The following is a 16,756-nucleotide window of genomic DNA, read 5'->3' as shown; positions in this document are numbered from 1 at the left end:
GAATTTTAGGTATCTTTACACATAAACCACCACCAAGTTTGGTGGTGACCAAACTCTTATTCTCCCAGTTGTCCAAGGACAGAAAAAAAAACTCATGAATTTCAATTCCCCCTTGTTTAGGAGCTGCAAGGAGATCATAATATGTAACTGTTTGAGGGTTAGAAACCACTGTTTGCATCTGTGTAAAGAACGAGACGGGCAAGAGATTTCTTTCACAGCATTCTATTGAGGCCGTTACAGCTCATCACTAATAAACACTGCTGGTTTGACACTTTACTGTAAGCCCCGTTTCCTTTTAAAGGATGCAAAGTAATGTGCTGCAAATCTTTGACCTTCACAGAATAAATGGGACGCTTTATAGATTTGAGAGGAATTTCAGGCGAGGAATTACAGTTCAGTATAATGGTTTGCAGCGGAACTGCTCTATCAAATTTCAATCACCGATTTGATGTCGGCCCTAAACATATGGCACTACATTGAAACATCTGTCCTAGGGAGGTCTCACAGACACATTCTGATGTCACTGAGCATTTAGTTCATCAACACGGATCCTCTGAGAGGCAGAATTCCTCCAGGCAAAAGATTCTTTTCTATTGTTATTGCTGCTTAAGGAATGACAGTTTCTTCATATCCTCTGGACATGGTGGTGGTGGTGGTGCGGTGTCACCAGGAGGTCAGCAGGGCTCCGTGAATCCAGCAGGATGTGTTTGTGGTTACGCAAATCGTCCTGTCACTGAGATGTCTCAGGTTCAATCTTCAGTAATCCTGAATATTCCTCAGCTACTCTCTGAATCCCTACCGGCTACAGGGGGTGCTGCTGTGCCCCATAGAGATGACCCTCACCTCCATCCACCAGTATTTTGAACTGGTTCTAATAGTCCAACCCTGATGGGGCCCTCTAGCTAAAAACTAATTATGTCAAGGGCAGTATTAGTGATAGTTCCACTTGTAACACCTTTTTTGAGTCCTTCCACAGCTGTAGCCATGTCTGGTTGTGTGATCTGTGTGGTGCTCAAAACAGTCACAAACAATATTGACCCAGAGTAAGAAGCAGAAGGGAACTTTAGGACCTGCTGACATGGCTCCTGAGTGGGAAGGTTACAGTGTGTGAGGTTGCCAAGTTGGGGATGCTGGATGGGGTTTTTACGCCATGGGTGACCTTCCTGAAAAAGCGCATTTCTTTATTTCTTTCTTTCTTTTACAAAAAAACACAGCTAAAAAATAGAGGAATGAATTGCTTTCTATCGTATCTACAGCTCTCACATATGAGCGTCAGCGGAAAACAAGGCATTACAGAGATCGCAGGTTTGTGAAATGAAATGCGGTTGACACCCGATTACTGCCCGCAGAGCCTCATTTCCACTGGGACTGGTCTAGCGAAAATAGAAATAAGTCACTTTCCCAAACCCCTTGAAATCTACACAGAAGTAAGGAGGTCTCTGATGAGAAACTGAAATCTCAGTATTGTGTAAAAGCCCCATTGGACTTTGCTGCATTTACATAACTTGACCAGCAGATTGCACTATATTATTAACAACTTCATACAAACTCAGGTACCTTGTCACTCTTTTCATCCTTCAGGAGTTGCCAAGTAAAATGGCTGATCAGCCCAAATTTAGTTTGATTTTCTGTTTAGAACAACTCACAGGTTAAACTGGAAACACTGGACAATATGCAAGAGAAGAAAAAAAATAAAGACTCCGGAGTTGAAGAACGTGGGGCTCCTCACTGCCCATGTTTTCTTTGCTTCTGTGTTTGGGTCTATTAAAGGTCACATGATTCTTTCTTCACAACAAAGCTCATTTATCTCCTTCCTTGTCAAAGTATGCGGGGATCTGTTTGCCTGTTTCCTCAGATACCTCCCCTTTAAATGGTTTCATGTGCCAGTCAGTCTTCCTTCTTGTCGTCCTTCTTGTCATCCTTCATTTGTTGCCTTTATCTTTGTCTTCCTCTCCTTCCCTCATTACCTTTCCTCCAATCCCCTCTCTCCGCCTGTTGGCGTACTCTGTGACTGGCTGTCGTTCTCTCCCTGGAGCCAATAGGTGGTCATCTTTCCCTTGCCTTTGATATGGATCTCTCCTCTCAGCTCCAGCACGAAGCAGCCAAACTCCTGCAGGACGTCACGGGTTGCTGACGACACGTGGATCTTCAGGGCTAAACATGCACATACAAACACACACACACACACACACACGCACCAAATAAGCATACGCGTCAATATACACACAGAAAATTATGCAAGTAGAAGTAGAAACACACACACACTCACACACACACACACACGATCATAAAACAGACCAAACGTTAGGAAACTGATTATGACTACTGTAAACACAGACTGGCTGATATTTCTGTCTGGATGAAGTATTACCACAAGCAGCCATTCTATCATTTAGACCTGAGGTCTCCAACCATGTTTCCGTCTGAGTCAGTTGCACCACCCGCTGGGTTCACCAACAAGTTTCTTTCTTTCTTTCTCTCTCTCTCTCTCTCTCTCTCTCTCTCTCTCTCTCTCTCTCTCTCTCTCTCTCTCTCTCTGGTAGGAGGTGAACTACATGTTGAAACACGTTCTGTTGTGTTTTTCATGAAACTGATTTTAAGGGAATTTAGAGGTTTCTGGTAAGAACGGCTGAATAGAGACTAGCGCTGCACAATATGTCGAAAATGTATCTTCATTGCGATGTCGACATGGGCGATATATGTATCGCAAAAGACTGCGTGAACTGCGATAAACGGTTTAGGCTATTTATTTAAAGATACAACCAGGCGTTTGTGTTGACTTTGGGGTCCCCTTCTGGAAAAAAGGTGGTACTGTCACTTGGCTGATTCCGCCTCAGTAACAACAAAATATAATATATAAAAAAAATTCTAACATTAATTACCCATTCATCCATTATCTTAACCGCTTATCCTGCTCTCAGGGTCGCGGGGATGCTGGCGCCTATCCCAGCAGTCATTGGGCGGCAGGTGGGGAGACACCCTGGACAGGCCGCCAGGCCATCATAGGGCTGACACACACACACACACACACACACACACACACACACACACACACACACACACACACACACACACACACACACACACACTCACTCCCATTCATTCCTAGGGACAATTTAGTACAGCCAATTCACCTGACCTACATGTCTTTGGACTGTGGGAGGAAACCGGAGCCCCCGGAGGAAACCCACGTAGACACGGGGAGAACATGCAAACTCCACACAGAGGACGACCCGGGATGACCCACCAAGGTTGGACTACCCCGGGGCTCGAACCCAGGACCTTCTTGCTGTGAGGCTACCATGCTAACCACTGCGCCACCGTGCCGCCCACATTAATTACTCACTCTGCAAAACTGGTAAGACATCAGTTTTAAATTGAGACTGTTACGTAATCATTTATAATATAAACTCCTAGTAGCTTCTTTAAACAGGCCTAGATATTACACTTATTTTTACACTTACGCATACATTATATGTTGATTGTGCTGCAAATGTGTGTCTATTTGTATTTGTATTTTGACTATTTGTATACATTTTATTTTTTTTATTTTGTACCACTGGGGAGTTGCACTTAATTTCGTTGTACAGCTGTGCAGTGACAAAGGCATTCATTCATTCATTCGTAGATGTTCCTGTATTGCCATGCAACCTAGTCGGTGGTATTTGTTCATTGTCAATATAGTTGGCTGTAGCCAGGTACTTTTTTTTTTTCAATAAAACCATGTTGCCGGAATGGAAATAATGCATTTCTTTTTTTTTATTCCGTGTGCATAGGCTGTTCATTGTCTGGGGTCTGTGTTAGCAGCAAACCTAAAGCAGAAAGACATTAAAACTGCATACTTCAATATTTGTTTATTTATTGCGAGTCATATCGTTATCGCAATATTCAACAACGTTATCGCATGTTTTCCTAATATCGTGCAGCCCTCTCCCAAATATCACGCAAAAGTTTCTATGGTTGCTGGAGGAGAAAAAGTTGACAAGTCAATCAAGAGGTTATTCATGTTGACCTCTGTCTGTTGTTCTGATGAATGTGTTTGATGGCCTGGTGTTGTGCTCAACCAAGTTGTTTAAACTAGCTTAAACCCAGCTGAAGGGAACATCTGATTCACATCTGAATTCATTTTTAATTTTTAAAAGCTTGCTTAATGTTTAGATGGAAACATAGCAACTGATCTCATCAAAGCTAAAATACCATATACCAATCCCACCCTACAGTCACTACACAGACTGAACGCTTGTGTGTGTGTGTGTGTGTGTGTGTGTGTGTGTGTGTGTGTGTGTGTGTGTGTGTGTGTGTGTGTGTGTGTGCCTACCCTCTCCATTAGACTCCATACGTGATGAGGTATTCACCGTGTCACCAAACAGACAGTAACGAGGCATCTTCAGACCAACCACACCTGCACACACTGGACCTGAGAGAGAGAGAGAGACACACACACACACACACACACACACACACACACACACACACACATAGATACACACACACACTTTGTCAGATATAAGGAAATGTCTTGTTGATCTTGTTTTGCATTCATAACTATCTGGTGCTTTAATAGAAGAAAAGAAAAGCAGGGGGAGGGAAATGAGGTAGCTAAAAAGCTAGTAGACAGCGTGTTGTATCAGTATCTAGAGTGTAACGTATAGCAGGGACTATTCTATGGTGACGTCTACACGGTGATTTGATTTTTTATGAACAGTGGAGATGAAATATCTCAATCCCTATCTAACACTTTGATAGAGAGGGAATCAAAGATGATATTTTTTTACAAGATTTGTCAGTCATGCTATGACATTAATAATTGTAGTTTAAATTGAATATATTGCATTTATTTGAGTCATGTCAACATAGCTTGCAATAACACAAACAACAAGGCTTATATAGATCATAACACCTGGCTCCTTGGTCTTACACAACTCTTACAATTTTCTGTCTGGGCAAAATAACATTTACATTGTCTTACTTAAGTTATATTGTATTGATTTATGTGTTACATAGATATTTGTCTGTTTGCTGAGTATGTTGACCAGGCTAGGAGATGCACAGCATCAGCTGTAAAGCAGCTCCATCTGGGGCACTTAGGGTGAACTGTCTGGCCCAAGTTTTATTTGGGACCCTGATATAAGCACCGTTCTAGTCAGCGCAGCCCAAACCAAGGGTTACCCGGCCAGTACCGGCTTGCTTCTCTTATCATTTGATCAGCGGTGTCCAACCCTGCTCCTGGAGAGCTACCATCCTGCCGGTTTTCACTCCAACCATAATTTAACAGACCTGGTTCTACTAAGTACCTACTGACCAAGACCTTCATTAGACAGTCTTCAGATGGTTCAAAATGTGGCAGCTAGAATCCTAACTAAAACTAGAAAATTTGACCATATTACACCAATTCTTGCCTCCCTTCATTGGCTTCCTAACCATGTTAGATCTGACTTAGAGGTACTGGGGCTTGCCCCATCACACCTGCCTGATCTCCTTAAACCATATATTCCATCTCGAGCTCTCTGCTCTCAAAATACAAGGCTCCTGTGTTGACCCAAAGTTAAAAAGAAGTCAGCTGGGGCATCCGGGTAGTGTAGCAGTCTGTTCCGTTGCCTACCAACATGGCGATCGCCAGTTCAAATCCCTGTGTTACCTCTGGCTTGGTCAGGTGTCCTTACGGAAAGCTGGATGTGGGTATGTGTCCTGGTTGCTGCACTAGCGCCTCCTCTGGTTGGTTGGGGTGCCTGGGGTAGGAGGAACTGCGGGGAATAGCATGACCCTCCCACGCACTATGTCCCCCTGGCGAAACTCCTCACTTTCAGGTGAAAAAAAGAAGCTGGCGACTGACTCCAAATGTATCAGAGGAGACGTGGTAGTCTGCAGCCCTCCCTGGATCGGCAGAGGGAGTGCAGCAGCAACTGGGACGGCTTGGAAGAGTGGGGTAATTGGATGGGTACAATTGGGGAGATAAAGGGGGACCCCCCCCTCCCCAAAAAAAGAAGTCAGCTGGTGGCAGGGCCTTTTCCTATCAGGCCCTGTTCTTGTGGAATAACCTGCCTGCTGCCGTCAGACAACCAGAGTCTGCTGAGTCCTTTAAATCCAAACTTAAAACTCATCTTTTTGCCGTAATCCAAAATTAGTTGCCTTTAAATTGAATACTTCGTGACCCGTACAGCATGGCTGGTCGGTTTCTGTCTCAATTAATTTACCAAGCACTGTTCTGCCGACGAGATTATAGAGTATAGATTATTGCTAACTGCTCTCTTCTCTCACATGTCTTCTCCTTTCTCTTCTCCAGTGTATGTGAATGGTTTGATGTGAGTCTCCCCCATGTGCATGTGTATTCTGTCCGCCTCCCAGGTCTCCATGGTGATGGTGGTCGCCACCTGGACACTGCTTGGCATCCTCCTCATCATATTCCTCATATATCTTGTAAATCCGACATAATTTTGTTATTCTGTTTCAATGTTATCTGCTTCTGCCACTCAGACGTGTGACTAATGTTTTTTCTTGTCTCTTCTGCAGTGTATGTGACTGGTGTGATGTGAGTCTCTCTTGTGTGCATGTGTACTCTGTCCTCCTGTCAGGTCTACATGGTGATGGTGGTTGCATGGCTCAGGTCCTAGGCTGTTCCGGTGGCATCTGGACACTGCTTGGCATCCTCCACATCATATTCTTCATATATCTTATAATTCCATTATAATTCTGTTATCTCTTTCAGATGCTGTAATCTGTAAATTACATACACACAATATCCATCGCACGTCTGTCCGTCTTGGAAGAGATTTCTCCTCTGTTGCTTTCCCTGAGGTTTCTTCCTATTTTTTCCTCCCTGTTAAAGGTTTCTTTTTTAAAGGAGTTGTTCCTTATCCAGTGTGAGTGTCTAAGGACAGGATGTTGTATCGCTGTAAACCCCCCTGAGGCAAATCTGTAATTTGTGATGATCTACTACTACTACTTTCGGCTGTTCCCGTTATTGGTCACCACAGCAGATCATCCATTTCCATCTCTTCCTGCCCTCTGCATCTTCCTCTGTCATGCCAGCCACCTGCATGTCCTCCCTCACCACATCCATAAACCTCCTCTTTGGCATCCCTCTTTCCTGGCAGCTCCATATTCAGCATCCTTCTCCCAATATACCCAGCTTCTCTCCTCCGCACATGTCCAAACCATCTCAATCTTGCCCCTCTTGCTTTGTCTCCAAACCGTCCAACCTGAACTGCCCCTCTAATATAATCGTTCCTAATCTTGTTCTTCCTCATCACTCCCAATGAAAATCTTAGCATCTTCATCTCTGCCACCTTCAGCTCCGCCTCCTGTCTTTTCATCAGTGCCACTGTCTCCAAACCATATAACATAGCTGGTCTCACTACCATCCTGTAAACCTTCCCTTTAACTCTTGCTGGTACCCTTCTGTCGCAAATAATTCCTGACACTCTTCTCCACCCACTCCACCCTGCCTGCACTCTGTTCTTCACCTCTCTTCTGCACTCCCCATTAGTTTGAACAGTTGACCCCAAGTATTTAAACTCATACACCTTTGTTACCTCCACTCCTTGCATCCTCATCATACCGCTGTCCTCCCTCTCATTCACGCATATGTATTCCATCTTGCTCCTACTGACTTTCATTCCTCTTCTCTCCAGTGCATACCTCCACCTCTCCAGGCTCTCCTCAGCCTGCACCCTACTCTCGCTACAGATCTCAATGTCATCTGCGAATATCATAGTTCACACAGACTCCTGCCTGATCTTGTCTGTCAACCTGTCCATCACCATTGCAAATAAGAAAAGGGCTCAGGGGCGATCCTTGATGTAATCCCACCTCCACCTTGAACCCATCTGTCATTCCAACTGCACACCTCACCACTGTCACACTTCCCTCATACGTATCCTGCACCACTCCTACATACTTGTCTGCTACTCCCAACTTCCTCATACAATACCACACCTCCTCTCTCGGCACCCTGTCATATGCTTTCTCTAAACCCACAATGACACAATGTAAGTCCTTCTGACCTTCTCTATACTTCTCCATCAACATTCTCAAAGCAAACATCGCATCTGTGGTGCTCTTTCATGGCATGAAACCATACTGCTGCTCGCTAATCATCACCTCTTCTCTTAACCTAGCTTCTATTACTCTTTCCCATATCTTCATGCTGTGGCTGATCAACTTTATCCCTCTGTAGTCACTACAGCTCTGCACAGCACCCTTATTCTTGAAAATCGGTACCAGTACACTTCTTCACTCCTCAAGACATCCTCTCACATTCCAAGATTGTGTTAAAGAATCTAGTTAAAAATGCCACTGCCATCTCTCTTAAACACCTCCATGTCTCCACAGGTATGTCATAAAGTATAAGGTATGATAATGGGCTATAAACATAACTTAACTATACTTAACTGAATCGGATGTGTTAAATTAGTGTGAGTGAAAACTGGCAGGAGGATAGCTCTCCAGGAGCAGGGTTGTAGTCCATGGGCCAGACGATATTTCGGTACACTCAAGGTGGCAAAACTTACTTATAATTTTTGAAAGGATCCATGTCTGTAGATGATATTTTGGTAGGATAACCATTCCTGAGTGGCAGCTGTATCACAGTTATCAGCTCATGAAGTTAACCACCCGCTAAACTAAATTGCATTTTAGACGCTGGTGCATATCCTGGTTTAGCCTCATGGTCAGGACATTTTTCAATGTTCTATAATATTGTCTTTGGTATCATTTTAAAGGGGACCTTCTTAGCTTTCATTCAAGCCCTGTCGTGGATATTTCTCACAAATATAGAGGTCACTTGAGCTCTTCAACCCGTCAATAACACACATCTTTCTGCAATGTTCGCCTAAACTATATACTTTCTTTTAGCCCTGTGGCATCTAGGAATATCAGGGACACAAAACACAAAAACTGGAATGCTCACAGGACTGTAAAGATTCAGAAAATATATAATATACCCATACTATTTCATTGTGTGAGGTGATTGTGAGCCTTAAATGAGAACTAGACCAAAGCCAGTTAGGTCACAAACTGGTCTCTATACATTTGTTTAAATACACAATCAAAATACATGATAAAAAGGAATACCATAGTGAGGTAATGAACTATTTTAATATTTTAAACAACATTGACATTTACATATACTTAGTCAATGATACATGTAATCCCATATCATTAGTGGGTATATGTAATGGTAATGGGTAGGGTAATGGGTATATGTGAATATGGTTACATTATTGTTATCAAGCTCTGGGTAACCAAGTCCAGAATCAACATCCTGTGCATCAATAGACTACTACCACAGTAATACCATCAGAATCATCACACTGTCATTCATCAAACTGCTCGTTTCTCTCATCATCTGACTCCCCAAGTTCAAAGTCCAGTTCTGGACCATCCTGCTGTTTTTGGTTACTGCAGGTCTGTAACCTGCACATGTCTGTGCATGGAAGTCCATTTGACAGGCACATGCAGCTTGGCATTTTGCATGAATGCACACACTTGCATGTTAGCATTTCCAAGACCACATCTGGTGCAGGTGGGGAGTGCATCCAGTAAATGGCCAGCTTGCCTTCATCGTCTGTCCATCCATACTCAGTAGGGCTTGGCACCACAGGGTTAGCCTGCAGACAGCACTTCCATATTGCTGCCTGATAGTTGGCTCGTTGAACATGCATAAAGAGACAGTCTCTACATGGTGGCAGCTGGCTGGACTCAACCTCTCCCCTTTTGGTGCAGAAGAGCTGGTAACGCAGTTTGTTCACCTCAGCAGTGCTGCTATTAGCAACATACATCCGACAGGTGAACTGCTCAATTTTCTGGAACAGCTCATCACTCACATTCCATGTCTGTCCCAGTTGACTAAAAGTCTCTTGGCAGGAAGTGTGCTTTCTCACTATCTTCAGGGCATTCAGCTTCCCTCGACCAGCGAATGCACTGACAGTGTCGCAGCCTGTGAAGGCATGTAAGCCAATTAGGCTGTCACAGATGCTGTCTCCAAGTGAACTTGCCAGTTTGGTGATGTCGACAAACCGTGTGCGGTTCTGAGTCCCACACTTCTGGTAGATGGGACAGGTGATGTCCTTCTGGAAGCCAAGACAAAGCACCATGACATCAGTGTCCTCAGCTGTGATGATAACTGACTTTGAGCCCGCATTTGCTGCATGCAATGCATGCAGGAGCAGACGGGTGTCAGCTTCTTCATGTGTGGAGTGCAGTTCCGCTGCTTCCTCACACCCATCTTCTGTCAACTTGTAGCAGGTTTCCTCACAGGTCATGTACAACACCTTGCCATGCAGCATAGCTCTGTATCGTGGGAGTTTCCACTCTTCCACCAGAAACTTGATGAGACTGGTCTTGTTGGAGGAACTGCACAGAAATTTTTTCCACTGCTGGACGTGGTGTCCCCCTGCAAGATTCTTGTACTGGAGAGTGATGTCTCCACCCCGGTTCAGTCGTTCAGCATCTTTGATCGAAGTCTGGTGATAGACATCAAAAACAACATCAATCCTCCCACTCTGTGCTCCCTCATGGAGGACCTGGGTCAAGGCTGACTCTGCCACCTGTGCAAAGGTTTTGTTGTTGCCATTCATTTTTTGGACCAGGCTCATCCCATCAATGATGGAAGTAGATGGGATTGGGATGTCTTCTGCAGGAGATACATTATTTTCAAGCTCTCTGGCAAGTGCAGCCTTGTTTGTTTTTCGTAAGGACCCATCAGCATTTGCCAGTGCCCATGGTAGTGGGCCCAATGGGTAGGCAAGGACATCCTTCAGATTCGCCTTCCTGCTTTCAGCCACCAGGATCATGTGACTGAAAAGGTTTCTATCTGCCTTCAGAACCACATCCTGTGCTTTCTTTCCATGAGCTTGTTTTGTACTGACATTGGAGAATGTTTTCAGACTTTGCTTGGTCATCTTGTCGTGGAATTTCACAGGTGGTGGGTCTGCATCTAACCTTGTTTGCTGGAATGCTTGGTAGGCCTCTTCTCCTTTCTCAAGAGCTCTCAAGAGATCTATGGTCACATCAGGTGGAGCCATGTTGCCAGTGGAGAGGCTAACCAAATCAATCTCATCAGGGGACATAGGATTGAGCAAGTTATTCTCCATAGGTCCATGAGAGACTGGACATCTGCTTCATCTCTCTTGATCCTTGGACTCTGAGACCATTTGCACCTGCCTTGACCTGTCAGGTCTCTCAGCTGTCTGAGGTACATGCTTCTATACTCAGCTGTGAGATAATATTTGGTCACAGCTCCTGGCTTCAAGCTGAATCCCTTTGTCCCTCCAGCTGTTTGGGTGTCTTTGTTCACCGTTTCTTCTATAGCTTGGTCAACAGGGATTCGGCCAAAGGGATTGGTGGAGCCCAGTTGGACTGAGAAGCCTCCTTCCATGAATTCTGTGTACACATCTGGGTGTGTGATGGGCAGCTCAGACATCTGGGCATAGTAGTAGGGGAGGTAGCGTGCATAATTTATCCTGTCATAAGCAAAGCACCATGGGATCATTGCTCGAATGCTAGCCAAGTGTAGCATCCAGTCTCCCTCTCTGGATGCTCGGATGAGCCCCAACAAGATTTCAACCATGTCCAAATAGGACATCCAGAAGTTCGAGAGGCTGCCGTTTCCACCTCTAAGGAACTCACGGTAGACTTCAAATAGATCCATGATGCGTGTACAAGAGCTGTTCTCGAAGACCTCCTTCAAAGCATGTTGTGAGACTTCTTTCCCAAGGCTGTCAATGGTCTTCAGTGTCTCATTCAGGTGAACCATGTCATTCCTGTGAGTTTCTTCCAACCAGGACAGGAAACCATTCAAGGTCAGTCGCATGAGAGCCTCATACAGGAGCTTGTGTAGTCGCACTGCCCTGTTGTACTTGCGGCCATCCATAACACCAGCAATTGAGCCTTCTGCAATCATGCCAGACTCAATGCAGAGGTCTTTGAGTCCAGCATCTTGGAAACGCTTTCCTATTATTGCTAGCAGTGTGCAGATGGTGTGGAATACCCCAAGCCTAACGATGATATCATGGAACTTGTCATGGTCTTTCCATGTGATCTCAACAGCCTTCGCATACAGGGCTTGGTCAAAGACACAGACAATCTTCCTCAGGCCTAAGCACTGCATGATGCTCAGTGACTGGTTAAGCACCTCGTTGACAGTAGACATTTGTGTCGCTGGAGCATTGATGGTAGGCAGATAGCCTATATTGTCGGGGATGACCGTCATCTCTCCTCGAGTCAGGATGTTGAAGCCTGTCCAGCTACTGACTGACTGTTCTTCTTGTTGTGACATGTGTGCTAGGACCCAAAGAAGGTTTTTCTCTCTGGCAAGCTTAGTATTGGCTGCAGTATCGGCATCTGACTTTTTGCTTTGTGGTGGCCCTACCCGTTGTCCAGCATTGTAAGTTGGTAACATTGGTGGGGGTCCATCAATGCTTCTCTTCTTTGTTTTGGGAACAGTGGGCATGGGTTGGACAGGAAGTGGGTTGACTGGCTTTGCTTGCACAGCAATCCCATGGACTCTGTGAGATGTTCCCTCACCACTGACAGTTTCTTCAAGACGGTCGATATTGTCCCAGGCTAAAGTTGTGAATATGCCAGGATGGATGTTAGCTGGAAGGGAAATGCCACTCCCTGATGATGAGAGTTTCTGGAGACACAGGGCAGTGTTGATCTCTTCCATCTGTGAATAGGACACACTGTGACCAAGTCGGTTGAGGATGTTTATCAACTCTACATTTCCTGTCAACGATTTGACACTGAATGGCAGAACAATGTGCTTGGAAGGCTTGGTATTTCCACATGTCACTGCATATACTATGTCATGGCCAAATGACTGCAGAAGGCACTGCACTCTCTGGGATGCATGATCAGGATCATTTGAGCCTGTGAGTAGAGAGTACAGGAAGATAATGAGCGACTCTGGAATGGTAGGACATTCTGCTTCTGGTTTGACTTCAGGCGGCCAGGTTTGAGGAACATCTTGACTTTTAATGTCTGCTCTCAATTTGATGGCTGCTTTGGCTATAACATCTTGTGCACTGACACTTTTCAGGGTCTGCAGCTCCCTTTTGAGAGACTGATTTTCTTTGGCAAGTTCCCTCATGGACAGGTTAACGGGATAGAGGAGGAATTTTCCTTTCTCATCAGGGAATATCTGCAAGGCTCCAGCAAACTCACTCTCCAGGTTTCGCCTTATGTGCTTCTTGGTTGATTCCTTGACTTGGGCAATGCCTTGGGAGTTCATTGAAGCTACCAGTCTAGAAGAGAGATCAGTCATTGTCATCACTTGAGGATTGCCAAAAAGCTCCATCCTGATGAAGAGGAACAGCTCATTGTATGCCTTATTCACAGCAGCTTCATACTGGGCTGCAGCATCATCATCTTCATTGCTGGCAACCTCTCCTTTGGAAACCTCTTCTTTGGTGTAAAGTCTATAGCATGACCTGTGGTAGTGCCCTTCAGCTGCTACAAGGTCTCTACTCACAATGGCAAGGATTCTGCTGTCCCTTTTCTTTGTGGCTGCACTCCTGATCTTTGCATCAGCTCGCAGTTCTCGACACTGCACCAGTACTTCTCTCGTATTCTGTCTCTTGGAATATTTGCTGTTTTTCTGACAAAATATGCACTCTGCATCATAAGTCCTAGATGTACTTGGAGCATGTCGAGCTACTCTCTTAGAGTGTTTCTCTTCAGCAGAGACACAACTTTTCTTTTCTTTTGCAAGGAGGCCATCAAGAATTTGCTTCATAGTGAAGATACTGCGACACTTTCTGTGGTAGTAGATTGCTGGAATCTGTCCCTCAGGAATGTCTTTTGCCAGTTTCAAAACTGGTGCATGATTTCGTATCTGAGCTGCCCTGAGCAGAGTTCTCCATGAGTCGACACTTTGTAGTGAAACCAGCTTATCTGTATCATCAGAACAGTGGATAATGCACTCCACCCGTGGGCGCTTTGGTATTGGGTAAAAACTTGCTTGTTCACCAGCGGCCATATTCAGTCAGTTTTCACCTGCCACATACAAACAAATACATGTAACTTAGGTGTATGAACACTACTAAAACAAAGTTTACTTTGCTTCACCAGCGTCATATTACCATTATTTATCTTACATAGCCACAAATAGATACATTACCTAGTTGCTATGCAACAGCTGTATTTTGTCCACATGAGGCCGCTAAAATCAACACAAGATGAAAGTTCCTCGTAGCCACTTTAACTAATCATATTAACATATACATTAAAAGAACATGCTAACATTATGGGAAATTAGCTTACAATCTTCTCCAGAGTGAGACAAGAAGATAGATACCAGTTTCCTCTATATGTGTTTAGTAGAAAGCTATCTGGCTGCACGTTAGCCTAGCTTAGCACAATGAATGGAAGTACACAGTACTGGTTATCCTTGGTTGTTGGCCAACTAAGAACTGTCCCAGAGTTTAAGCTAGGCTAATCAGTACCAGGGGTGTTGAAATGCTATATTTGTAAAAATCTGGGCAAATACACAATCGTGAGAGGCACAGAAACAGGTTTCCTGAAAGAAAAATGAAATAGCCGCTCATTTGGAAAGGTTATCATGTATTATTTTACTTCTGTTAGTGTACCAAATAAAATGGCACCAGTGAAGTTGTGTCACCTTGGGTGATATCGATATCTGGTCTGACCCATGGACTAACTGGCTTTGGTCTAGTTAGTTTCTTAGTAATAATGCCCTTCTAATTTAAGGTTCACAATCACCTCACACAATGAAATAGTATGGGTATATTATACATTTCCTGAATCTTTACAGTCCTGTGAGTATTCCAGTTTTTGTGTTTTGTGTCCCTGATATTCCTAGATGCCACAGGGCTAAAAGAAAGTATATAGTTTAGGCGAACATTGCAGAAAGATGTGTGTTATTGACGGGTTGAAGAGCTCAAGTGACCTCTATATTTGTGAGAAATATCCACAACAGGGCTTGAATGAAAGCTAAGAAGGCCCCCTTTAAAATGATACCAAGGACAATATTATAGAACATTGAAAAATGTCCTGACCATGAGGCTAAACCATGATATGCACCAGCGTCTAAAATGCAATTTACTTTAGGGGGTGGTTAACTTCATGAGCTGATAACTGTGATACAGCTGCCACTCAGGAATGGTTATCATACCAAAATATCATCTACAGACATGGATCCTTTCAAAAATTATAAGTAAGTTTTGCCACCTTGAGTGTACCGAAATAGGAAATTTTGGGCTCTGGCCCATGGACTATTGGGCTTATGACATCTCTCTTTCATCATAGCTTAAATTTACTGTAGCCTATCCTATCTATGTTAAACCACTTGATTCTAGTTTATATTAGTCTAATCCAGTTTGTCTTTGTAGAAGTTGTGTGGTTAAGACATTAGACTGAAGAACAGGAAGTCTGGATGTGCTAGTTTGTGTAGTGTGTTGTATAACGCTAATGGTTCTCTCTCTCTCTCTCTCTCTCTCTCTCTCTCTCTCTCTCTCTCTCTCTCTCTCTCTCTCTCTCTCTCTCTCTCTCTCTCTCTCTCGCTCATTAGGGGACAGCTTAACTGTTTGCTGGGCTTCCAAAGGACTGCTGTGATTAATAAAGATGGTTAATTGCATTACACTGAGTGCTTTTATCCAGCTTAAGTGCCTGAACTGTGTTACAACCTCAATTTAAGGTTGCAGTCAGCTGGACAATGTTCATTTCATTTACTAACAGCTCTCTCAAAGATACATCCCTCCCTCACCGCTGTGAATCCCAATGCGTAGTTTGAGCTGTTCGTTTGGCCGGTGGCGAATCCTGAATGTGCGGACAGCTTCTAGCAGGGCCAGCGCCATGCCGGCGATCTCTCGACCGTGAAGTTTTCCGTTCCTCACTGGCAAGCCCGACACCACCATGTAGGCATCACCAATGGTTTCTACCTGGGTGAGCCAAAGGAGAAGGACAGCGGCTGTGATGGCAGGGCTGACCGCAAACAGCCTAACGTAATCCTTCAAAATCACATGTTATAATGAACTATCAAAGGCAGGTTTTGAATATTTGAATTAGGCATACTGTATGTTATTGTCTTGTCATTTTTAACCCCATTATTAACTGATGGCTGTTTATTTTAGCTGTGTTTTATCAACTGGTTTTGTTAATTACAAATATTCTGTTTTTGTTATCTCTACAGCTGTCAGTACCGTTTTAACTCTTCTTATAGTAAGGTATGACAGAGAATTTAACTGTCTGAGCTGGGATAAACCTGGGTGGTCCAATGACTGCCTGGCCCAGTTTAACCTCAACACCTTGGTAGGGTAGAGGTGTCCTGGGCTCTAGTTATCACAGAGGACCAGAGGTGTAAATATGTATAGTGTCCCTGTGAAACCTTTTGGTCTTACGGCAGAGGTAGCACTACCCTCAGAGAGACACCCTCCTCCTCTAGTTACAGTAAACCAAGACAATACCTTCTACCCCCATACACAGGTCTTATGTTTTCATGTTGCTACATACAACCATTCTATGGTCTCAGTATTGTATCGTCACTGTGGCTCTGACCCTTGACCTTTCTGCGATTAGTTGCTTGTAATTTTGTTGATGTAGAAATCAGAGCTACTGTTGTGCTACCAACGAGTACCTATGGGTAGGAGCATCAGATAAAATGTAACTATATCACTGTATGCCGGCAACCAGGTAGTTTTGAAGGGGCTGTAAATGGCCATCATTCCTACTAATGGGAAACAAATAATGTTGCATGGTTCAAAATCTATTCCAATGGTGGCTGACAAGATTTTGCACA

At 44.1% G+C, this 16,756-nt stretch overlaps 1 protein-coding gene across 2 annotated transcripts in view; it reads right to left on the bottom strand.

Moving 5' to 3' along the window:
- Positions 1-169: 169 nt before the first annotated feature.
- LOC130117579 (atrial natriuretic peptide receptor 1-like) overlaps positions 170-16,756 on the bottom strand; it is a 145,266-nt gene continuing 128,679 nt past the window's right edge. Inside the window, exons 20-22 of one of the 2 annotated variants that reach the window (XM_056285696.1) lie at positions 15,725-15,899; positions 4,319-4,417; positions 170-2,154 (exon numbers count right to left, since the gene is read on the bottom strand). In XM_056285696.1, the coding sequence (XP_056141671.1) occupies positions 1,964-2,154; positions 4,319-4,417; positions 15,725-15,899 (465 nt within the window). In that variant the 3' untranslated portion in view covers positions 170-1,963. The remainder of the gene's footprint in view (positions 2,155-4,318; positions 4,418-15,724; positions 15,900-16,756) is intronic. The other variant, XR_008810695.1, reaches the window with a different exon arrangement.

Source organism: Lampris incognitus, chromosome 9, assembly GCF_029633865.1.
Source record: "Lampris incognitus isolate fLamInc1 chromosome 9, fLamInc1.hap2, whole genome shotgun sequence".
Taxonomy (NCBI): Eukaryota; Metazoa; Chordata; class Actinopteri; order Lampriformes; family Lampridae; genus Lampris; species Lampris incognitus.
This window is presented reverse-complemented; position numbering and strand designations above follow the sequence as displayed.